Source organism: Pseudonaja textilis, chromosome 1 (genome assembly GCF_049901715.1).
Source record: "Pseudonaja textilis isolate UNSWEBS1 chromosome 1, rPseTex1.2, whole genome shotgun sequence".
Taxonomy (NCBI): domain Eukaryota; kingdom Metazoa; phylum Chordata; class Lepidosauria; order Squamata; family Elapidae; genus Pseudonaja; species Pseudonaja textilis.
In genome coordinates this window covers 183,976,497-184,002,114 of record NC_141990.1, presented here as the reverse complement: position 1 = coordinate 184,002,114, position 25,618 = coordinate 183,976,497, and the positions used below count along the sequence as shown (strand labels likewise).

The window sequence follows — 25,618 nt, the reverse complement described above, 5'->3', positions numbered from 1 at the left end:
TCTACTTATTAGCAAATCCTTAAGACAAATACCTTTCATTGTGGCTTTGCCTCTATTTATATTGCTACTTTGTATTAAATTGATATTGTTAATATAAGCATTATGAATACCTTAAAACACAAGCATAGATGTAAGTCCTGCTAAAATTTACTTCAATAAATCATAAGCGAAGCACATAAAACTCACCTGTTATTTTGACTCCATCTTTGGTTTCGATGGGAACCCCAACACCAAATTCATTTTCTCCAGAGACTCTGAAGTAATAAATTCCGCCTTCTTGTAGATTGGCAACTTTGTAGGAAAGGCGATGGCAATTGTTGGTTACAGTGACCCAAGCTTTCTTGCTTGCTTCTCGTTTTTCAATGTAGTAATTCTTCACAGGAACCCCTCCATCATTCTCCGGAGCTTCCCAAGATAACACAGCAGACTCTTTTGTTACATCTTTTACAATGATATTAGATGGAGGTCCTGGTGTATCAAGAACTTTAACAATTAATGTCAAACTAGCTGTGTTTACAATGTTTTGTAATGTCAGTGTATACTTTCCAGAATCATTTCGTGTTGCCTTTTCAACAGTAAGTGAGGTGCGGTTATCTGAGGAATCAATATTTGCTCGTGTGCGGAGATCAGTATCTGGCTTACTCCACAGAACATTAGGGATAGGTTTTCCTCTGAAAGGTACAGTCATTGTAAATGATTCACCTGCTTTCACAACTAACGTCTTTCTCATTTCATTATCAATATCAAAAACAGGTTCTTCTTCTCTTTCCTTTGCTACTTGAGGTTCTGAGGCATCACTTGGATCACTAGCGCCAATTTTGTTCACAGATCTTACTCTGAAAACATATTCTGCTCCTGATGTAAGTCCCATTACAGTGTATTCTGTTCCTCTTAAACTCTGAATAGCAATTGACCAATCAGTTTCACTAGTTAGCTTGTATTCAACAGTGTAGCCAATAATAGGACCTCCTCCATCAAACAATGGTTTTGTCCATCCAATTGTTATATGAGATCTTGTATGGTCCATTATCTTGGGCCGAGATGGTGGTGATGGAAGGAAAACTGGATCTTCTGCTTTTATTAGTGGTGAAGGATCACTAGGAGAACTAAGGCCTGCAGCATTTTCCGCATATACTCTATATTCATATTCACATCCTTCCCGAAGGCCTGAAGATTTTATTCTGAGATCATAAACTGGCTTTTTATTTATACGTATCCACCGTATACTGTTTTTCTCACGCCTTTCAATCACATAACCAGAAATTTCATTTCCTCCATCACTGTCAGGTCTTGCCCAGCAAAGAGTCATGGATTCCTTTGTCACGTTGGTAATCTCTAAAGATTTAGGGGGGGTTGGAACAGTGAAAGGATCCAGGGCCTTGACAGCCTCACTTTCTAAAGGCTCACCAACACCATACTTATTTACACCCATCACTCTGAAAATATATTCATTTCCTCTAAGTAGTTTCATCACTTTGCAGGAAGTTGTCGGAAGTTCTGCTTCACAAAGAGTCCATGCAAGCCTACTGGTTTCACGTTTTTCCACAATATAATAGTCAATCTCTGCCCCTCCATTTTCTTGAGGTGGTCCCCATGACAGATAACATTTCTCAGCAGTCAGGCCTTTAATTTCTAGTGGGGCTGCTGGTGGACCTGGTCTGTCAAGTACTTTGCAGTTAACTGCTAACGATCTTGTTCCAGCAACATTTTGCAATGTTAACACATACTGCCCCGAATCCCGTCGAATGCAGTCTTTAACAGTAATTGTTGTAGAATGATCTGTAGAGACTATTTCAACTCTTGCCTTTTCTTCAATATCTTTGCCATCCTTTGTCCATGAAACTATTGGCAAGGGTCGTCCTGCAATGTCAGAATTGATTTTTATAATCTCTCCAGCTTTAATAACAATATCTCTGAATTTGGCATCCATCATAATTCTTGGAGCTTCTATGTCATCCTTTACAGTAACTGGCCCAGTGGAGTCTGATGGTTCACTAAATTGGTCAGCAGCATTCCTGGCAATAACACGGAATTCATAGCGCTGGTCTTCAGTAAGCCCGGTCACATCAAAGAAAGTTTCCTGTACATTGGTGAAACTGCACTTCAGCCAACGACCATCTGGGAGCTCTTTCCGCTCAACAATGTAGCCTGTAATCTTAGCACCGCCATCATATTCTGGCTTGGTCCATGACAATGAGACACATGTCCTTGTAATATTGGTCACTTCGGGTTGGCCAGGTGGGTCACATGGATCCCTTGCTGCCACTGGTACAGATGATTTGCTACATTTGCCAATTCCTACAATGTTTTCAGCGTACACACGATATTCATACATCAGGCCTTCATCAAGACCTGTGACCTTCATCTGAGTATCACTTAGAAGGATTTTATTAACTTTAGTCCAAAGGATGCTGCTTCGTTCTTTACGTTCAAGATGATAACCAAGTACTTTGCTACCTCCGTCATTAACTGGTTCCTGCCAACTTACAATCATGAAGGCTTTTGTTGCATGTACAACTCGAGGAGTACCAGGTGGACCAGGTAGACTAAATGGATACTCTGCCACAACAGGGGCAGTTTCAGTGTAAGTGCTCTTGCCATAGCGATTTTCTGCAGAAACGCGGAATTGATATTCTGATCCAGTGGTTAAGCGAACTATTTTAATTGAAGTTCGTGCAACCGCTGCAGATACAATGCTCCATGTTGTTGTTGTAGTTTCTCTTTTCTCTACAATGTAATTATTAATTTGACAGCCACCATCATATTCAGGGGGTTCCCAAGATATGGATATATTATCCGCACTGACATTATCAATACGTAATGAGGTTGGAGGTCCTGGTCTATCAAGAACAATTACATTGATCAAAGCTGTTGTAGAGCCAGCACTGCTTGCAACATTTAATTCATACTTTCCTACATCTTCCCTTGAAGCTTCTTTGATGACTAGCGATGTGGATGTTTTTGAAGTGTGGACATTCACTCTCGTCGTCTCTCTTAAAGGCATGCCATCCTTTTTCCAGCTGGCAGATGGTACTGGCCTTCCTCTAATGGGTATATCAATCTTAAGGTCTTCACCAGCTTTAACGCTGAATGTATTGAAAAGGAGCTCAACCGAAGGCTGGATTTCAATGTCCTTTGCAACTACTGGAACTCCAAGTTGTTTTGGATCACTCTTCCCTTTTTCATTTATAGCACAGACACGGAAAGTGTATTCTTCTCCCATACTTAATCCAGATATTGTTGCTTCTAATGTTTTAACTTGGGTACAAGTGCTCCATTTTTCACTTCCTTTAGTTTGCATTTCTACTATGTAGCCAGTTATTTTACTGCCACCATCACTCTCTGGTTTTTCCCATTTAATAGAAGCACTGTGACGAGTAACATCAACAAGAGTTACTTTTCCAGGTGGATAGGGTGGTTCAGAAACCTTAATTGGTTCAGATGTTTCTGCTGGCAGACCAACTCCATATTCATTTACAGCTAAGACCCGGAAGTAGTAGCTGCATCCTTCCAGTAGCTGTTCGATTCTGAAGACATTTTTGTTGCAATTATTTGTGATAGTGGCATACGCTTTTCTAGTTGTTTCACGTTTTTCAATTATGTAGTTTGTGATTTTAGCTCCGCCATCAATAAGAGGAGGCTCCCAAGCTAATGTCACTAAATCTTTCTTGACTTCTCTGACGGTCAGATTTACAGGTGCACTCGGTGTATCAAGTACTCTCACATTAACAAATGCTGATTTCTTGCCACTGTTGTTTTCCAAAGTCAGGTTATATTTTCCACTATCAAATCTGTTTACATTATCAATTACTAACATTGTATAAGAACTGGTTACTTCAATCTGAGCTCTGTCACTCATAGTGCCTTCTGCTTTTTCCCATTTCACTTCTGGCTCTGGCCTTCCTTTAATTGTGACAAACAAACGTAATGTGCCACTAGCACGCACTGTGACAACTTTTCTGAGATCTGCATCAAGTTCTATTTCAGGAGGTTCCATTTTCTCAGCTGCAACAACACTACCAGGGATAGTTGCTGGTTCTCCAACTCCTTCAGAATTCATAGCACAGATGCGGAAGTTATACTCACTATTTTCTTTAAGTTTTGTTACTGTGAATTGTCTTCCTTGTAAACCTGATGGGGGTGTACAAGTTGTCCATTCATCAGCAGTAGCTTCTTTAAATTCTACAATATATCCTTTAACAGGAGCACCGCCATCATAAGTAGGTTTGCCCCATGCAAGGGACACAGATGATCTGGAGGTATCTGTTACCTTTGGATTGTTTGGAGGGCCTGGTGGATATATTGCCTCACAAGCACGGTAGAAAATTGATGGTTCACTGGGCTCACCAATACCAGCAGCATTTTCAGCAGAAACTCTAAATTCATAGAAATGACCATCCGTCAGTCCAGTTACTCTCAATCTTAAGTCTGTCAGTCTCTTTTTATTGCACTTGGTCCATCTAATGCCATCTTTGTCTCGCTTTTCTAGTATATAACCTTCAATTTCAGCTCCACCATTGTCAGTCGGGCGGCACCAGGTTACAATCATAGAATCTTTCATGATTGCAGAAGCTTCGGGTGTCGAAGGAGGACCTGGAGGCTTATATGGATTGCATGCCAACACAGGTTCTGATTCTAGAGGGTCGCCAATTCCATATTTATTAGCAGCCATTACACGGAAAATGTATTCATTGCCTGGAAGAAGTTTGGTCACTTTATGATTTAGAGCTTGAACCTCAGATGATACTTGTGTCCATGAAAGCCGGCTTGTTTCTCTCTTTTCTATAATGTAATGAGAAATGCTAGCACCTCCATCTTGTAAAGGTGGTCCCCACGCGAGGTAACATTTTTCTGCTGTCACACCCGTGACTTTCAAAGGGCCTTCTGGGGGTCCAGGTCGGTCAAGCACTTTTACAGTGATTGGTATTGATTTTGTGCCACCAACGTTAGTCAGTGTAAGTGTGTAATGGCCTCCATCTAATCTGACACAGTCTTTGACTGTGAGAGTTGTTCTTTCAATTGTAGTCTTAATTTCCATTCTTGCAGTTGCTTCTTCAAATTCTTTCCCATCTTTTGACCACTTAACATCAGGAATAGGTTTTCCGTGGATGTCAGCCTCAAGAGCAAATGTTTCTCCCGCACGAACAACAATGAGATCTTTGTACTTAGGATCCAATGAAGCTCTTGGTGCTTCTATCGCATCTCTAGCAATAATTGGCCCTGTGCTTTCAGAGGGCTCGCTTATGCTACCAGCTGCATTTCTTGCAATTACTCTGAATTCATATCTTTGGTCTTCTACAAGACCACTTACTGTAAACTCAGTTTCTATGACATTTGTAAAACTGGCCTTCATCCAACGGCCTTCAGGTAGTTCTTTCTTTTCCACAATGTATCCAGTTATTCTGCTACCACCGTCATATTCAGGTTTTTTCCATTTTAGTGTTACATAATTTCTAGTGATAACAATGGCATCTGGACGGCCTGGTGGATCACAAGCATCCCGAGCAACATACAGTTCAGAAGATTTGCTAACCTTGCCTATTCCAACAATGTTCTCAGCAGAAACTCTGAATTCGTATTCAAGACCTTCTTCAAGACCTTCTGTTTTATATTTTGTGTCATGGATGAGGATCTTATGTACCTTTGTCCAAAGGATGCTGTTTTTATCTTTACGTTCTAGATGATATCCAAGAACTTTGCTTCCTCCATCAATAACTGGTTCATGCCATTGTACTATCATGTGGTCTTTGCTGGCTGTAGTGACATAGGGGGTTCCTGGTGGCCCTGGTACTTTGTATGGATATTGTACAAGAACTGGTTTAGAATCTAGCGCAGTGCTCTTTCCATATCGATTTTCAGCACTAATTCTAAACTGGTATTCAGTTCCTGTTTTAAGTTTTGTTACTTTAATAGTTGTCCTTGCAACCGTTGCTGATACCATTTGCCAAACAGTGGTTGTAGTGTCACGTTTCTCAACAATGTAGTTTGATATCTGACAGCCACCTGTATATGCTGGTGGCTCCCAAGAGAGGACTACAAAGTTTGAACTAACTTCATCAAAACTGACAGGTCCTTGGGGTGGGCCAGGCTTTTCTAACACAATTATACTAAGATGCTCTGCTGCTGTGCCTGCGGTGTTGGTTGCTGTGACAGTATATTTTCCAAAGTCATCCTTGTTGCTTTCTTTAATAAACAATGTAGTTGAAGTTGCTGTATCTTCAACATATAATCTGGTTGTCTGTTTCAGAAGCTGGCCATCTTTCTCCCAAGTGATAGTAGGCTTTGGTCGAGCTATAAAGGGAATTTCTACTTTAAGGTCTTCTCCAGCTTGTACAGTATATGTATTGAACATCAGTTTGAAACTGGGCTGAATTGTCTGATCTTTGGCAATCACAGGAACTGCCAGTGGCTTAGGATCACTTTTGCCTTTTTCATTGTATGCCATGACACGGAACTGATATTCATGTCCAGAACTTAAACCAGACACAACTGCATTGCAGACTTTGGTTTCAGTAACAACAGTCCATTTATCAGATCCTTTTGGCTGCATTTCAACAACGTAGCCCAAAATTCTGCTGCCTCCATCGTGTTCAGGCTTCTCCCACATAAATGACGCACTTCTCTGTGTCACATCAGTGAGTGTCACTTTTCCAGGGGGTAGAGGTGGCTCTGATGCTTTTGCGGCATCGGCAGTTTCAGCTGGACTACCAATTCCAAATTCATTTTCCGCCATAACTCTGAAATAATAAATGCTTCCTTCTATAAGGTTTTCAACTCTAAAGCTTGTTTTGTTGCACTTGGCACTCACATTTGCATATGCTTTTCTGGTTGACTCACGTTTATCAATGACATAGTTCTTTATCTTTGCTCCACCATCATTAGCTGGAGGTTCCCATGTCAATACAGCACAGTCTTTCCTTATTTCTTTGACTACTAAGTTTTGTGGTGGTCCTGGTGTGTCAAGTACTTTAACTGTAACAAATGCAGACTTAGAACCACTGCTATTCTCCAGTTTAAGTATATACTTCCCAGCATCATTTCTATCACAATAATCAATTGATAGCTGTGTGTAATTTATTCCTTTTTCAATTTGAACTTTATCTGTAAATTCCCCTTCTTCCCGAGACCATGTGATTTCAGGAGTGGGTCGTCCTTTAAATGGTATATTGATCCTGACAGAGCTACCAGCTCTGACGACAATTCCCTTCCTTAATTCTGAGTCTATATCAAGTTCAGGAGCTTCAAGTTTATCTTCTGGTTTAATTGTACCAGGAATTGCTGCAGGCTCACCCACTCCAATTTTGTTGAGAGCACACACCCTTAGCTTGTATTCTTGATGTTCTATGAGTTTTTTGATCTCAAAACGATTAACTCTCAGACCAGTCTGTGGAGTAACCATTGCCCATTCTACTTCATCAGCTTTGCAGATTTCTACAATATATCCCAGGATTTCGCAGCCACCATCATAAATAGGTTTACCCCAGGCAGCTGTGATTGAATTCTTGGTTGTATCAACAACATGGGCATTAGTAGGTGGACCAGGCTTGAACATAGGATCACATGCTTTCCAGTATGGAGTAATTTGACTTGGTTCACCAATTCCAGCTATATTTTCAGCAGATACTCTAAATTCATATTCGTGATCTTCAGCTAGTCCTGTGACTCTTAATCGTAAATCTGTAATTCGGCGTTTATTACATTTCACCCATCTAATACCAGTTCTATCTCTTTTTTCCACAATGTAGCCAATGATTTCACTGCCACCATCGCTATCTGGACGATGCCAGGAGACTGTCATAGAATCCTTTGTGACATTGGTAACTTCAAGGTATGTTGGTGGACCAGGAACAACAAATGGGTTTTTCATAAGTACGGGTGCAGATTCCAAAGGCTCGCCAACTCCATATTTATTAACTGCCATTATGCGGAATATATACTCGTTGCCTTCCAGAAGTTTTGTTACCTTTAGCATTGTGGCTACAGCATCCGATGCAACAACTGTCCAAGCTAGACGACTAGTTTCTCTCTTCTCAATAATGTAGTGGGAAATATCACTGCCACCATCATGGATTGGTGGAGCCCATGCTAAGGAGCACTTTTCAGAAGTAACTCCAGAAATCTGAATACTCTCGGGAGGCCCTGGCCTATCTAGTACTTTTACTGTTACAGGTACTGATTTTGTTCCTGCAACATTGGTTGCCTGCAAAATAATCTGCCCACCATCAACACGTATAGCATCTTTCACAGTAATCAGAGCTTTGAAGTCTGTATTCCTTATTTCATATCGAGCAGTATCTTCAAGGACTTTATCTCCCTTCAGCCACATAATAGTAGGAATTGGTTTTCCATGTACGTCAGCTTCAAGCTTGAAAGTTTCACCAGCATTGACAACAATTGTATCTTTGTATTTTGGATCCATGGAAATTCTTGGAAGTTCAACTTCATCTTTTGCTGTTATAGGTCCTGTGCTGTCAGAAGGTTTGCTTACTGCTCCAGCAGCATTCCTTGCAATTACTCTAAATTCATATCGCTGATCTTCAGTAAGACCTGTCACAGTAAACTGAGTTTCAGTGATATTGGTAAAGCTTGCTTTCATCCAACGACCATCAGGTAAGTCTCGTTTTTCTACAACATAGCCTGTTATTTTGCTGCCACCATCATATTCTGGCTTGGTCCACTGCAGAGTGATGGCACTTCTTGTAACAACAATAGCTTCAGGACAACCTGGTGGGTCACAGGCATCACGTGCTACATAGCATTCTGAAACTTTGCTTGCTTTGCCTACGCCAACAATATTTTCTGCAGAAACTCTAAATTCATATTCAATGTTTTCTTCGAGGTTAGTTGCTTTGTAATGTGTATCTTGAATAATAGTTTTGTTTACTTTTGTCCACAGAATGCTGTTTCTTTCCTTTCGTTCAAGATGATAACCTAGAATTCTACTTCCACCGTCATTAATTGGTTCATGCCATTGCACAATCATAGAGTCTTTTGTAGCTATTGTCACAAATGGTGTTCCAGGGGGGCCTGGTTCTTTGTAGGGATATTGAGCAACAACTGGTTCAGATTCCAGGGCAAAGCTCTGACCATATCTATTTTCTGCAAATATTCTAAACTGATATTCTGAGCCAGTTTTCAGTTTAGCCACCTTCAGAGTAGTTCTTGCAACAGTAGCTGAAACGACTTCCCATGAAGTTGTGGTTGTATCTCTCTTATGAACAATATAATTGGTAACCTGGCAACCACCTGTATATACTGGAGGATTCCATGATAATGTGACACTTTCAGCACTAATATCTTCAAACTTAACTGGGCCTTTAGGAGGATCTGGTTTATCGAGTGTTATAATTTCAATAGATGCAGATTTTTGTCCAATCACATTAGCAACGGCAATTTCATATATTCCATTGTCCTCTTTATTTGTTTCTTTAATATTTAGAATGGTAAGACTAGGTGAATCAATTACATTTACTCTGGTTGTCTGTTTTAATGGAATGCCATCTTTGGTCCAAGAAACAGTAGGCTTAGGTCGACCAAATATTGGTATTTCAATCTTTAGATCATGTCCTACTTGTACACTGTAACTGTGGAATGCTGGTCTGACATCTGGTTCAATAACAAGATCTTTAGCGGTTATTGGTACTGCAAGCGATCGTGGATCACTTCTACCCTTTTCATTTACAGCCATCACTCTGAAGAGATAATCTTCTCCCTGGGTTAGATTAGTAATAACTGCTTCAAGAACTTTAACACGTGTGCACTCTGACCATTTATCACTACCCTTCACTTGCATTTCTACAATGTACTGTAAGATTTTACTTCCACCATCATGTTCAGGCTTTGCCCAGCTCAATGAAACGCTGTTTCTCGTAACATCATCCACTGTTATTTTTCCTGGAGGTTGAGGAACTTCAGCCACCTTAACTGGGTCACTTGTTTCAGCAGGCAGGCCAATTCCAAATTCGTTCTCTCCGGAAACTCTGAAGTAATAATAGCAACCCTCTTGGAGCTGATCAATTCTCCAGGATGTTTTATGGCAGTTTGTTACAACAGCTGCATAGGATTTTCTTGTGGCTTCACGCTTTTCAATAATATAATTTTTAACTTTAGCTCCACCATCTATCACTGGAGGCTCCCATGAAATTGTAACAGAATCTTTGGTAATTTCCTTGATTTTCAAGTTAACAGGAGGACCTGGAGTATCCAAGACTCTTACACTGACAAAGGCAGATTTTGTTCCACTACTGTTTTCTAAAGTAAGAGTGTATTTTCCAGAGTCAAATCTATTCATATTATCAAGAACAAGTGAGGTGAAGCTGCTGGTACTGTCAATAATAGCTGCTTCTCTGATATCACCATCTACTTTACTCCATTTTATTTCAGGTGTTGGGCGGCCTCTGATAGGAACAAATAATCTCAATGAACCACCAGCTCTTACATTGATCACTTTTCTCAGTTCTAAGTCAAGGTCAAGATCTGGAGCTTCCAATTTTTCTTCAACAAGGATGACTCCAGGAACATCAGCATGCTCTCCTACTCCTGCTTTATTAACAGCACAAATTCGGAATTTGTATTCATGTTTTTCCAACAATTTTTCTACTTCCATATTTGTTTTCTTAATTCCAGTTGGTGGTGTACAAATAGCCCACTCACCAACACTTACATCACATGCTTCAACAATGTACCCTTGAATTTCAGAGCCACCATCATAGATTGGTTTACCCCAAGAAAGGAAAACAGAAGACCTTGTAACATCTATTGCTTTGGGGTTATTTGGCGGGCCTGGTTTATATATAGGATCACAAGCTTTATAGTAGATAGAAGGTGGACTGGGCTCACTGAGACCAGCTGCATTTTCTGCAGAGACTCTATATTCATAGTCATGATTTTCCAGAAGTCCTGTGACTCGATATCGAAGTTCACTGATCAAACGCTTGTTACATCTTGTCCACCGAATGCCTTCTTTGTCACGTTTTTCTAGCACATAACCCAAAATTTCACTGCCTCCATCTGAAGCTGGTCTATCCCATACAACAATCATAGAATCCTTGGTAACAGCTGAAACTTCTGGAGCCTTTGGTGGAAGTGGTACCACAAAAGGATTTTTTGCAAGTACTGGCTCAGATTCAAGAGGTTCGCCAACCCCATATTTATTGACAGCCATGATACGGAAGATATATTCATTGCCTTCCAAGAGTTTAGTAACTTTGCAACTAAGAGTTTGCACGTTGGCATCAACTAAAGTCCAAACTAAGCGACTTGTTTCTCTTCTTTCAACAACATAATGTGAAATGTCACTGCCTCCATCCTGCAGTGGGGGCTTCCATGCTAGCATACATTTTTCAGCAGTTGTCCCTGTTATAACAACAGGCCCTTCAGGTGGCCCAGGTCTGTCAAGAACTTTGACATGAACAGAAGCAGTTTTTTCACCTGCAACATTCTTCACTAACAGTATATAATGTCCACTGTCAATACGAACAGCTTCCTTCACGCTTAGGCTTGTGGCAAAGTCAGTACTTTTTATATCCAAACGTGCTGTGTTTGTTAGTTCCTTGTCACCTTTCAGCCACTGAATAGAAGGCAGTGGTTTGCCATAAACATCAGCATCAATCTTAAATGATTCAGTAGCATGCACTGTAAGTGTTTCTTTAAATTTGGGGTCCATACTTATACGAGGTGGTTCTACTTCATCTCTCACTGTGACAGCCCCTGAGCTTTCAGACGGCTCACTGAAAACTCCTGCTGCATTACGTGCAATCACACGGAACTCATACCTTTGATTCTCAACTAGGCCAGTTACTGCAAATTGAGTCTCAATTACGTTAGTAAAACTTGCTTTCATCCAGCGGCCTTCTGGTAATTCTTTCTTTTCAACAATGTAGCCCGTGATCTTGCTTCCACCATCATATGCTGGTTTCTTCCACTGAAGAGTAACAGAATTTCTTGTGACAATTATTGGTTCTGGACGGCCCGGAGGATCACAAGGATCATGAGCTGTGTAACATTCTGAAGATTTGCTTGCCTTTCCAATACCAACAATATTTTCTGCATAAACTCTGAATTCATATTCAAGCCCCTCTTCAAGTCCAGTTGTTTTAAATTTAGTGTCAGGAATTGCTGTTTTGTTCAACTTAACCCATAGTATGCTGTTTCTTTCTTTGCGCTCCAAATGATAGCCAATAATTCGGCTGCCACCATCACTGACTGGCTCATGCCAATGGACCATCATAGTATCTCTGGAGACTTCTGGTACGTATGGGGTTCCAGGTGGGCCAGGTAGTTTGTATGGATATTGGGCAACCACAGGCTCCGATGTGAGATACGTACTCTTTCCATATCTGTTTTCAGCAGCAATTCTGAATTGATATTCAGTTCCAGTCTTTAATCTACTCACTTTTAGAGTTGTTCGTGCAACAGTTGCTGAAACAACCTGCCAAACAGTAGTAGAAGTATCTCGTTTTTCTACAATGTAATTGTTGATGGAACTGCCACCATCATATTTGGGTGGCTCCCAAGAAATGGTAATACTATCTGCAGTTATTTCATCCATCTTCACTGGTCCAGTGGGTGGGCCTGGCTTATCGAGGACAATAATACTAAGGATTTCAGTAGCTTCTCCTGCAGAATTTGTAAGCTTTACCAAATATTGTCCAACATCTTCTTTACATGCTTCCTTTATTGTTAGCACTGTATTGTTTTCTGTATTTTCTTCATTTACTCTAGTAGTTTGCCTTAGTGGCACATTATCCTTAAGCCATGTTACAGTTGGTTTGGGTCGACCAACAAAAGGAACATCAACCTTTAAGTCTTCACCTGCTAGTACACTGAATGTGGTAAACAAGAGTTTGAACGCTGGAGGTATCACAAGATCTTTTGCAATGACAGGTACACTGAGTTGCCGAGGATCACTGATTCCTTTTTCATTTTGTGCTGAAACACGGAAGGAATATTCTTCCCCTTGGATCAATCCTTTTATAGTAGCTTCAGTAACTTTAACAGTGGCACAAGTGGCCCACCTGTCACTGCCTTTGCTTTGCATTTCTACAATGTAGCCCAAAATTCTGCTTCCTCCATCATGCTCAGGTTTTTCCCAACTCAAAGACACGCTGTTTCTTGTCACATCTAATAAAGTTATTTTTCCTGGAGGTAGAGGTCTCTCGGACACTTTAACTGATTCTGATGTTTCAACAGGAAGACCTATTCCATATTCATTTTCAGCAAGAACTCTGAAGTAATAGCTGCAACCTTCTTGTAGCATGTCCACTTTCCAGCTGGTCTTGTGGCAATTGGCTATAACAGTAGAGTATGCCTTTCTTGTTGCTTCACGCTTTTCAACAATATAATTCTTTATTTTAGAGCCACCATCTATGAGGGGAGGTTCCCAGGTGAGTGTGACAGAAGACATGGTGATCTCTTTTATTTTCAGATTCTGTGGGGCACCAGGTGTATCAAGGACTCTTACAATTACAAATGCTGATTTGCTACCTGAACTGTTTTCTATAGTCAATATATATTTGCCACTGTCAAATCTATTCACATTTCCAACTGTAAGTAAAGTGTAAGAACTTGTGGATTCAATTGTGGCTTTGTCTAAAGATTCTCCATGTTCTCGTGACCATTTTACTTCTGGTACTGGTCTTCCTTTAATAGGAACAAAAAGTCTCAAAGTACAACAAGCTCGAAGAGTCACAATTTTACGCAGCTCTGCATCCAGTTCAATCTCAGGGGGAAGCATTCGTTCTTCAGCTTTTGGTGTCCCAGGAACAAAAGCAGGCTCACCAATGCCTTCAGAATTCATGGCAAAAATTCTGATTTTATACGCCTGGTTTTCTTTTAGATTAGTGATGGTAAAAGATGTGGCCTTTAGTCCTGCTGGTGGTGTTACAATTTTCCATTCATCTTCATCAGGTAATGCTGTTTCAACCATGTAGCCAGTAATTTCTGAGCCACCATCATATAAGGGCTTATTCCAAGCAATTGTAATTGATGACTTGCTTGTATCTAAGACACGGGGATTACCAGGTGGACCAGGCTTGAAAAGAGTGTCACAGGCTTTGTAGAATGGACTACTAGGACTTGGCTCACTTACACCAGCAGCATTTTCAGCCTTTATTCGGTATTCATACTCATGGCCTTCTGTGAGTCCAGAAACTTTGTAACGCAAATCTGTCACAACCCGCTTATTACATTTCACCCAGCGTAATCCAGTTCTGTCACGACGTTCTACAATATAATTGGTTATAGGGCTTCCTCCATCCGAATCGGGATGTCCCCAGCATACAATCATAGAATCTTTGGTAATAGTTGTAACTTCAGGTGTCTTGGGAGGATCAGGTACTACAAAAGGATTCACTGCTAGGACAGGCTCTGATTCTAGAGCTTCTCCAACTCCATATTTATTAACAGCCATTACTCGGAACACATATTCATTGCCTTTCAATAGCTTTGTGACCTTCAGTTTTGTTACAGGAACTTCTGTGGCTACTGAAGTCCATGCCAATCTACTTGTTTCACGTTTTTCAACAACATAGTGGTCAATACTGGCACCTCCATCATCTAAAGGTGGGAGCCATGCCAGGACACATTTGTCTATGGTAACATCAGACACTGACAAAGGTCCCTGTGGGGGACCAGGTCTGTCTAGAACTTTGACATTGAAAATGTGCTTCGCAAAGCCGCCTGGATTGGATGCTGTGAGCATATATGCACCACCATCCCGTCTTGTGGAGTCCTTATTGGTAAGAACTGTGGAGAAATCTGCTATTTTAATTTCCAATTTTGCTGTTTCCTCAAGTTCCTTGTCTTGTTTTGTCCATGTTAGAGTTGGTGGAGGTCGACCTGCAACATCCGCTTCAAGTTTGAAAATTTCACCTGCTTTTACTACTAAAGTGTCTTTGTACTTAGCGTCAACCATTATTCTTGGTGCCTCGATTTCATCTCTGCATGTTATTGCATCTGATGGCTCAGAAGGCTGGCTAACGGCACCGGCAGCGTTTCTAGCAATGACACGGAATTCATAAGCAGCATCTTCAGTAAGACCACTTACAGTGAATTCGGTTTCTAATATATTGCTAAAGTTTGCTTTTAGCCATCGGCCATTTGGAAGATCTCTTTTTTCAATCGTATAGCCAGTTATCTTAAAGCCTCCGTTATATTCAGGTTTTGTCCACTTCAGCGCTACTGCATGTCTTGTGATGTTTAGAGGAATTGGCTTTCCAGGAGGATCAATAGGATCGAGGGCAAGGATTGGCTCAGATGGCTTGCTTGGTTTACTTTTACCTGCAAGGTTTTCTGCAATTACTCTGAATTCATATGCAATGCCATCCATCAGCCCACTTGATTTGAAGATGTTGCCTGATATTAAGGCTTTGCTGACAGTCTGCCAAAGAATGCTATTCCGCTCTTTTCTTTCAATGTGATATCCCAGAATTGGACTTCCACCATCTGTAAGGGGTTCGTGCCAGCTAATGCTGATTGAATCTTTTGTGACTGCAATGACTTGAGGGGTGCCTGGAGGTCCAGGAACTTTAAAAGGATAGCTAGCAATTACATTCTCTGAACTGATAGCTGGACCTGAGCCATATCTGTTCTGAGCTTTAACACGGAATTGGTACTCAGTTCCAGTAGTCAGGTGAGCTGCTTTGTAGGTGGTACGTATAACAGTGGTTGCTAACTCAGCCCAGGAGGTACTGTCAGTTTTGCGCATTTCTACAACATAGTTGCTAATTGGAACCCCTCCATCATTTAGTGGAGGTTCCCATGAAAAGGTGACAAAATCAGATGAAATTTCTTCAAATCTAATTGGTCCAGTGGGTGGTCCAGGAACATCATGCACGTGAACAGTTAAAACATCACTAACTTCGCCAACAATGTTTTTAGCGGAGACTGGATATCTGCCACTGTCATTTCTCGTGCATTCATTAATGTTCAAAATGGTTGCAGTAGCCGTATTTTCATAGTTGATCCTTTGTGTTTGCTTGAGCAATTGATCTTCCTTTTTCCAGGTAATAGTTGGTCTGGGGCGACCAAGAACAGGAATCTCAACTTTGATATTGTCACCAGCTCTAGCAATGATGGTTTTCTGATAGATGCCACGCAAATCAAACTCAGGAAGCATCATTTGTTCTTTAACAACAACTGGCCTGCTTTCTCTTGGATCACTTCTTCCAGCACTGTTAACTGCCATAACCTGGAAAGTATATTCTTCATTTTCAGTTAGATTCTTTACCACACATTCTAATGTTTTCACCGTAGTAATGTGTGTCCACTGAGTTGAACCCTTTTTCTGTGCTTCAATTACATAGCCGGTAATCTTGCTACCACCATCATGTTCTGGTTTTGGCCAAGCGAGGCTGACTGAGTTCCTTGTGATATCCATAATATTAAGGCTGTCGGGAGGTGATGGCGCTTCTGTTGCCCTTATAGGTTCTGGGGTTTCAGCAGGTTCACCAATTCCAAATTCATTTTCAGCAAATACTCTGAAGTAATATTCACAGCCTTCAGCCAAACCAGGAATCCTAAGGGAACATTTGGAGCATTTGGTTGTGATAGTTGAATATGACTTACGCGTTGATTCACGTTTTTCTACTATGTAATTTGTTATACGTGAACCTCCATCAATTAGAGGCATATCCCATTGGAGAGTAATGCTATCTTTAGATATGTCTCGGGGCTTCAGATTTATTGGTGGCCCTGGTGTATCCAAAACTTTTACATTTACAAAGCCAGTCTTTTTGCCAGCAGCATTTTCAAGAGTCATCAGATACTTTCCTGCATCATATCGATTACATTCTGTCAAAATGAGGAGAGTGAATGAATCTGTATTTTCAATATTGGCCCGTGCTTTAAGTGGGATGTCATCTTTGGTCCATGTAATTTCAGGAGTCGGGCGTCCTCTAATCGGAACAAATATCCTAATGGTCAATCCGGCTCTGACCACAAGAGTCTTTCTCAGTTCAGCATCTAATTCAAAATCAGGAGCCACTTCACGTTCTCTGATTTCAACATTTGGAATTATTGCTGGTTCGCCCACGCCAACAGCATTGATAGCACTTATTTTGAAATTGTATTTGGCTCCTGGGTGGAGATTAGCAACCACAAATTCCGTGATTCTTAGGGCGGTTCCTGTGGTATCTTTTACCCATGTTTCTTCTCCTTCTTTTTGGTGCTCCACAATGTAGCCAATAATATCAAGTCCACCATCATAATGAGGTTTCCCCCATGCTAGGCTAGCACTAGTTTTTGTCGTATCAGTTACTCGTGGATTTGATGGAGGTCCTGGTGGATCTATAATAATGGGAAAAAAGGAGCTTAGATTAGAAACACTTTATAGGCAATCATGTTATTAATGCAGTGAGGATGGAGGAATTTTTCAAAGTACAAGAATTATACTAACATGCAGCATCTTTAGTTAGCACTGGTTGAGAAACATCACTTGGTGGCCCAATTCCTGCTCTGTTTTCTGCGCTGACACGGAATTCATATTCGTTTCCTTCTAGTAGTCCGGTTACTTTGTATCTAAGATCCGACACTGGTTTCTTTGAAACTCTAATCCATCTCACACCTTTCTTGTCTCTCTTTTCCAGGTGGTAACCTGTTATTTCACTGCCACCATCATCTATTGGCCTCTTCCAGCTCACTGCCACAGTATTTTTGGTTATATTTGATATTTCTGGTTTGCCAGGAGGACCAGGAGGGCCTAGGGAAAGAAAAAAAAAGATGTTGAGAAATACTAACATTTTTATAGAGATTGTAGTAAATTTATTATATAACTTATTGGCCAGTTTTGCTTACCAAATCTGTCCACCATTTTAACTGGCTCTGACTGAGATGGTTCTCCTCTGCCATACTGGTTCACAGCTGAGACACGGAATAGGTATTCATTTCCTTGAATAAGTTTAGAAGCAACGTGTCTGCAAGACTGGATGTCTTCAGCAACCTGAGTCCATAGCAATCGGCTAGTTTCTCTCTTTTCAAGCACATAAGACTTGATTGGGGATCCACCATCTTCTGTAGGAGGAGTCCATGTGAGAGTAGCTTTTTCAGCAGAGACATTACTGGCTTCAATTGGTCCAGGGGGACCTGGTACGTCTAAAACTTTCACATGCACATGTTCTTCTTTAGTACCAAAAGGATTAGTTGCAGTGATTGTATATTCACCAGAATCTTTTCTGGCAGCATACTTGATTGTAAGGGCAGAAGAAGTTGGTGTTGAGTCAATATGAACAGTCTCTGAAGGCTTAAAGTCTTTTCCTCCTTTTGACCAGACTGAAGTTGGAAGTGGTTTGCCAAGAATACTTATAGCAGACATTGCAATGGTGTCTCCTGCTTTAACAGTTAGGCCATCCTTGATAGTTGGATCAATAACAATAGTTGGTGCCTCTGTAACAAAAAAGTTCAGGAAATGAGGAGGACAAAAACATCTTTAAAATTAATTGAATAAGATGCTATATATAATCCATTCCATATATATATTTGGAAAACATACCATACTCATCCTTGCATGTAATGGCTCCTGTAGGTTCAGATGGTGGGCTAATGGCTCCAGCAGTATTCTTTGCTCTAATCCTGAAGTCATATTTTGAGCCTTCATAAAGATCAGTGACTGTAAATGCACATTCAGGAACATTGACATGATTTGCTTTCATCCAGGTTTTGGAAGGTAGATCACGTTTCTCCACTATGTAGCCAATTAATTTGTGGCCACCATCATATTTTGGTTCTGTCCAGACCAAAGTTACTGAGTTTCGAGTTACGCTGATAACTTCAGGTTTCCCAGGAGCATCTGAAAACAGTAACAACAGAATACAGGAGTAGCGACATGGATATTACTATTTCTAATTAGAGAAAGAGAGAGAGACGAAGAGAGAGAGAGAGAAAGAAATAGATGATAGACATGATAGAGGGAGGGAGGGAGAGAGAGAGAGAGAGAAAGAGAGAGTGAGGGAGGGAAGGAGAGAGAGGTGAAAGAATAACTTACCAATTGGATCAAGAGCCACAATTGGTTCAGATGGTAGACTTGGTTTCCCAACCCCAGCTAGATTTATTGCCATTACTCTGAATTCATATTCTAAGCCTTCAGTTAGTCCTGTCACTCTGAAGTCTTTCATTCTTAGAGGAGCCTTGTTTGCTCGCTTCCACAAAATACTGTTTCTTTCTTTGAATTCGAGGTGGTAGCCTACCGAGAAACAAACAAATATTGTTTATTATTGTAACAGTATAAGTAACAATGAACTGATAAACATCAGTATTTTTCTTGTAGCATCTTTTACATTTCTAATCTTTCGGGAGTTTAGCCATTTGCATCTAAAATCCCAGATAAACTTTCTTAATTTTCCTCTAAAATTACCATGATTACCTAGCAAATTCTTACTTACAAGTTGTATGCATTTATTTACATGTAAGTCATTTAAATGAATACATTTAAAATGATGCAGAATCTGATTAAATAATTTTGCATTCTAAATATGAGTAAAATGCTATTGTTATACGTTGCCAGCATGTTGATTTTTTTCAGTTACCTAGTGTGCTCAAAACTATGAGGTGGGAAAAGGTGAGTTAATTAAAATGTGTCTCAGGGACTAAACTTTGGGGAAAGTTTAAGTAAAATGTATCTCAAAAGGTATACCTGTTATGGGTGAGCCACCGGTCTTTTTAGGGTCTGTCCATGTCAGAGATGCAGAATCACGCCTAACCTCAACAATTTTGGGAGGTGGAGGAGCATCGGGAACATCTAGAAAAATGTGAAAAATTAGACTCAATCACACAAAGATGCAGCGGAAGCGCCACCCTGCCTAAAAAATGATTTTAGGGCAACTCTATTACTTACCAAATGGATGCCTTGCAATTACAGGTCCAGATATGAGGCCTTCGCCTACACCATATTTATTTTCAGCACTGATTCTGAAGGAATATTCAGAGCCTTCGTGAAGTCTTGTAACTCTAAAGGTAGTTTTCTGCACAGCCGAGGCACAGGTCACCCATTTATTGTTCACATTGTCTCTCTTCTCAAGGATGTAGTTCGTGATTTCTGACCCACCATCATCTTTGGGAGGACCCCATTTTAATGTCATAGCATCGGCTGTAACTTCTTCAAATTTCACAGGGCCGGTTGGAATTCCAGGTTTGCCAACTACTTTTACAGAAATCGTGCCTTCTTTACTGCCAGCCACATTCTTCAGTGTAATTGTATATTTTCCAGCATCATCTTTATGGCAGTCACGAACAAGGAGTGAAGTGTTAACTGCTGTAGCTTCAAAGGCCACTCTTCCGGTCTGTGTTAGAGGAAGGTCTTCTCCTTTCTTCCATGTCACGGTTGGTACCGGCTTCCCTTTAATTGGAATTTTCAGACGGAAAGAGCTTCCTTCTTTAGCCAAATAGCACAAGCCTGGGAGGTCTCTTAAATCAAGATCAGGTGCCACTGTAAACCAAAGAAGGCAAATAATTACAAGTTCAGTTCAGACAATAGAACAACTTCCCTTCCCTTTTGCTCTTTATTTATTTATTTATTTTCTTTTAACAACCCGTCAATCCCTTGTATCAGGGTGGAGTCAGGATGACTGAATGGAGCTAAGGTTTTACTGGCCAGATGCCCTTCCTGACACCTATTGGCAGCTTGCAGCAGATATTTTCTCTTGGTGCCTAGAGAGAGAAATATCCGGAGCTACCTAATATCGAACTCATAGCCTCCTGATTGTGAGGTGAGAGCTCCACATCTAAGCCACCACGTTGCTCCCTTTTGCTCTTCAATAAATAAGTGAAAAGGACGAATTCTCTATAGATTTGTTATTTTTGCTGTAAAACATATTGGCATGAAGGTTTCACTAAACACAAGGCTCACAAGCACCATATATACAATAAATGAATGGCTGTAGGTATCTACTCACCAATATCATCCCTTGCCAGCACGGTAATTTCATTCGGTGTCCCGTACCCAGCTTCATTCTGTGCTCTCACTCTGAAAAGGTATTCTTTTCCTTCTTTCAAGTCCTTTGTTGAATAGTGAAGATTCATAGATCTCATAACTTCTTGCCACTGGTTTTCACCAACCAGGAGCTCAACAATATATGCATTAATACGACTTCCACCATCACTTATAGGCTTTTTCCAATTTAAATTGCAGGATGACTTTGTGATCTGTGGAGCTTTTAAGTCCACAACAGGTCCAGGTGTTTCTGATTTAAACAAGAAATAAATGTATATGTTTATATTTAAAAAGGCTCTAGATAAAATCAGAAACTTTAAGAAACAAGAGACTTAATAATTGAGGAAAAGAAGAATGATCTTACCTGAAGCTTTGACAGCATCGCGAGTTTCACAGGGATCACCTATGCCATATTCATTTTCAGCAAAAACTCTGAAGAAATAGGATTTGCCTTCTTCTAAGTTAGAAATCCTAAAACTAGTTTTTGGACATTCAGTAGCCACTGTAGACCACGATTTTCTTTCTGCATCACGTTTTTCAACCACATAGTTCTTCACTGGGCTGCCACCATCTATAAGAGGAGGCTCCCACGAGATGAAAGCGGAATCTTTAGATGCTTCTTTTACAATCAGATTAATAGGGGGACCAGGAGTATCTGCATTAAAACAAATGAACAACAGCAATTATTGGCTAAATTATACAATACTTTTGCATATAAAGTCAGAAGAATTTGTGACTTTGAAACTATTGGGTTTTGGAAAGATGCATGTGTTTAGACAGATAAACAGATTGGCACTCACCAAGCACTTTGACTACAATGGTATATGACTTTTTGCCACAGCTGTTCTCTAAATGCAAGACATATTTCCCAGCATCGTATTTATTGACATTTTCACAACGCAGGAAAGTATCAAAATCAGTTGATTTGATGTCCATTCCTGGCCGGTCTCTTATGTTGGCACCCACTTTAGTCCAAAAAATCTTTGGAGGCGGTCGTCCTCTTACTGGCACATAAATCCTCATTGTGACTCCAGCACGTAATACTAGAACTTTCCTCAATTCAGCATCAAGTTCTCCTTCAGGTGGAACTGCATTTCAAATACAAGATTTTAAAAAATCAACCATTTGAACAAAGGTTGGAAAATATAAAATGAATGAGGTAAGGCAAATTAAAAATGGGAAAATGATGGTTAGGAAGTACAAAGAGAAAATTCTTCTAAAAGGTTTTTCAGACTTCCCTTCAAAGTTTCAGATAGCCTGTTATTTAACCAAAGCAGAGAGAAGCTTCTCTCATTATGGTGAGTGGTTAGAACACAGTATTGCAGGTTGACTCTGCCCATAACCAGGAGTTCAATCCTGACCGGCTCAAGCTTGACTCAGACTTCCATTCTTCTGAGGTCAGTAAAATGAGGACTCTGATTGTTGGGGGCAATATACTGACATCTGTAAACTGCTGAGTCAGTGCTGTAAAGCACTATGAAGCAGTATATAAGTCTAGGTGCTATTGCTATTTTATATTCTATTTCTTACTTCCTTCTGTATAGAATCTTGAATTAAGTATACCTCTCATCACTCCAGGCTTCCAATCAAATTGGAATGTACACATGCTGTAGTGTTGCTGTCTAGATATTTCTCATGAGGAATATTCTGTTTTATACTAAAAAAGTATTTTGCTATTTTTTATCCCGTTTATTATGTTTATAAATAACTCAGGTTGGCAAACATAGCTAATATTTCTTCCTCTTCCTATTTTTTCCACAACATCAATCCTTAAGGTGAGTTGAGTTGAGAGAGATTGACCCAAGGTCATCTAGCTGGCTTTCATGCCTAAAATGGGACTAGAACTCACAGTCTCCTGGTTTTTAGCTTAGTGTTTTCACCACTAGTCCAAACTAGTTCTTGGAAATATATCTTCCGTGTAATATTCAGAAAGAGAAAAAAATGTTTTCTTAAAGTATAAGTGTGAACAGTGTTTTCAGTAAGGAAAAATACTGATATTATTATGGTTGGCATGAAAAGTAGAGAGTTTTATATTAAACAAGATTTTTAGGGACAGAGAGATGTGGATTGTTTCATCATTGTTGGGAACTGAAAGACAATGGTTTCTATAACAGGCTTGCATGAATTCACAGGTTGAGCCCCTCACCCTGGATTAAAATTACCAATTCAGTTTCTTTTCAAAGTACTCACTTAGAATATCCTTGGCAAGGTGCTTGTCAGGTACATCAGTTGGGTCACTATAGCCTATCTTATTGACTGCATAAATGCGGAACTGATACTCCGTGTTCTCTGTAAGTCCAGTTACTACATAATGTGTATCGGGCAAATTCTTGGGCAAATTGCATCGAACCCAGTTATCTGTGTCAACTCGTTTCACTTCAACAAGGTAGCCAATAATGGGGCTTCCACCATCATATGCTGGTTTGCTCCAAGACAGGCTGATAGAGCTACGTGTAGTGTCAACAACTTTTGGGAATGCTGGGGGCCCAGGAGGATCTGGGAATAAAAACAAAGGCACACAGTAATATATGGCAGAAACATTTGGACATAGCCATAAATAATAATGTGTGGGTGCATGCATGCACATGTGTGCATCTGTCAACTTACACTGAGGATCACGAGCATATGCTGCCTTAGATGGTCCACTAGGTTTGCCTGGTCCAGCTTTATTGAAGGCAATTACTCTATATTCGTATTCTGTTCCTTCTTGGAGTCCAGTGGCCTTTATTGTTCTTTCAATGACTGGCTTTCTGTTCACTTTTGTCCAGTTAAGAGCTTTTGCTTCACGTTTCTCAACGATATATCCGGTTATAGGGGAGCCACCATCATCAGCAGGCGATTTCCAGCTCACAGTCATGAAGTCCTTTGTTATATTACTAATTATTGGTGGATCACAAGGCCCAGGTACATCTAAAAATAAATATTTGAAGTGCACTTAAGCAGTTGTTAAGCTTTAACTCAGTAACAATTGGACTGAAGGAATTCCTAAAATGTGCTTACCATATGGGTTTTTAGCCACCACATTTACAGTTAAGATCGGCTCGCCTACTCCATATTTGTTCTCAGCAGAAATGCGAAATTGGTACTCGTGTCCTTCAATCAGCTTCTCAACACTGCAGCTTGTGATTGGGACATTTGCAGTGACTTGAGCCCAGTTGGGTCTACTCGTTTCACGTTTGTCAACAATGTAATTTGTTATGTCTGATCCCCCGTCTTCAAGAGGAGGTTCCCAAGAGAGCATGGCTCGATCTACATACATATTTGTAATCTTCACTGAAGCTGGAGGACCAGGTTTGTCTGGAAAACACAATTGTTTGACAGTGAAATTCCTGATCCATCACATATTAACAGGATAGCCCAGATCTCATTCATCTTCAACTTACCTAACACTTTAAGCTTTATAGTTGCTGACTTGGAACCACTTGCATTCTCAGCAGTAATAGTATAATCTCCTGTCTGCTTTCTAATGACACTGAAGAGCTCCACAGTAGACAGGTTTCTCTTAGTGGTGATCTTAATTCCTTCCACTGGTTTTAGAACCTCCCCTTCTTTCTTCCAAGTAATAGTTGGCATAGGTTTGCCATAGACATTTGCTTCCAGGCAAACATTGGTGCCGGCCTTTGCTACAAGTAAGGCTTTCATACCTACCCCAAGCTCTATCTTTGGTGGTACTGAAAAGTTCAAAAAAGAAAAAGAAAGAAAAATGGTGAAGATTACTTTGTGACAGGTATGAAGTTCAGCTTTAATATTAGTTAATAAATTTCTTACCATTTTCTGCTTGAACAGTGATTGGATCTGAAGGTTCAGAAGGTGCACTAATGTTTACTGCTGTTTTTGCTATTGCTCTGAATTGGTACTGAGCATTTTCCTCCAAATCAGTTGCGGTGTACTCTTCTTGAGGGATCTGATGTGGGGTAGAATTGCACCTGACCCATTTAGCACTTGGCAGCTTACAGGCTTCAACATAGTATCCAATTATCTTGCTACCACCATCATGTTTTGGTCTTTCCCAGATAAGAGACACAGTACTCTTCGTCACATCGATAACTTCAGGTTTACCAGGTGGATCTAAAAAAACAAATGAGATCAAGTTTAGCTTCCATGTAATTTGCTTATTTTAGCCTCCATTTTAGTTTAGACTCTATTTTAATACTGCATTATTTTAACAAGTTTATAAAACCTAGAGAATGGAGGCAAAACAAGCTGTGGGCATGATCTAGAAAACATAGAATCTACGAATCTATGCTTGACTCTTCTTTTGAAACTTTTGACGTATTGAATATATTGGATATTATAAATTTTTGGAACAAGACTCAGCATGAATACTAAAAACTTATATTAGTACACTACAGCGAAATATGTACAAAATGTTCAACTTACCAATTGGTGTTCTTGCAGTCACATAATCTGTTGGTTTGCTAGGCTTGCTTGCACCTGCTTTGTTCAGAGCATAGATTCTAAATGTGTACTCTAGCCCTTCAATTAGGTTTGCACATGGATAAGCTGTGGACCGCACAAGGGTATCATTGGCCTTGACCCACAACAAACTGTTCCTTTCTTTACGTTCAATGAGATAGCCGGTTATTGGACTGCCTCCATCACTGTCGGGCTTATCCCATGCTACAAAAATGCAATCCTTGTTTACTTTGGTAACACGTGCATTTTTGGGTTCACTGGGGACATCTGCAGTAAAAC

General features: G+C 40.3%; 1 protein-coding gene across 1 annotated transcript in view; it reads right to left on the bottom strand.

The window, feature by feature from the left end:
- TTN (titin) overlaps window positions 1-25,618 on the bottom strand; it is a 307,241-nt gene that overhangs the window by 33,582 nt on the left and 248,041 nt on the right. Inside the window, exons 277-292 of the mRNA XM_087917042.1 lie at window positions 25,304-25,606; window positions 24,692-24,991; window positions 24,307-24,594; window positions 23,924-24,220; window positions 23,531-23,833; window positions 23,114-23,419; window positions 21,724-22,011; window positions 21,288-21,578; window positions 20,886-21,173; window positions 19,829-20,419; window positions 19,628-19,732; window positions 18,980-19,177; window positions 18,488-18,784; window positions 17,794-18,381; window positions 17,396-17,698; window positions 187-17,286 (exon numbers count right to left, since the gene is read on the bottom strand). Of these exons, the coding sequence (XP_087773168.1) occupies window positions 187-17,286; window positions 17,396-17,698; window positions 17,794-18,381; window positions 18,488-18,784; window positions 18,980-19,177; window positions 19,628-19,732; window positions 19,829-20,419; window positions 20,886-21,173; window positions 21,288-21,578; window positions 21,724-22,011; window positions 23,114-23,419; window positions 23,531-23,833; window positions 23,924-24,220; window positions 24,307-24,594; window positions 24,692-24,991; window positions 25,304-25,606 (21,846 nt within the window). The remainder of the gene's footprint in view (window positions 1-186; window positions 17,287-17,395; window positions 17,699-17,793; window positions 18,382-18,487; window positions 18,785-18,979; window positions 19,178-19,627; window positions 19,733-19,828; window positions 20,420-20,885; window positions 21,174-21,287; window positions 21,579-21,723; window positions 22,012-23,113; window positions 23,420-23,530; window positions 23,834-23,923; window positions 24,221-24,306; window positions 24,595-24,691; window positions 24,992-25,303; window positions 25,607-25,618) is intronic.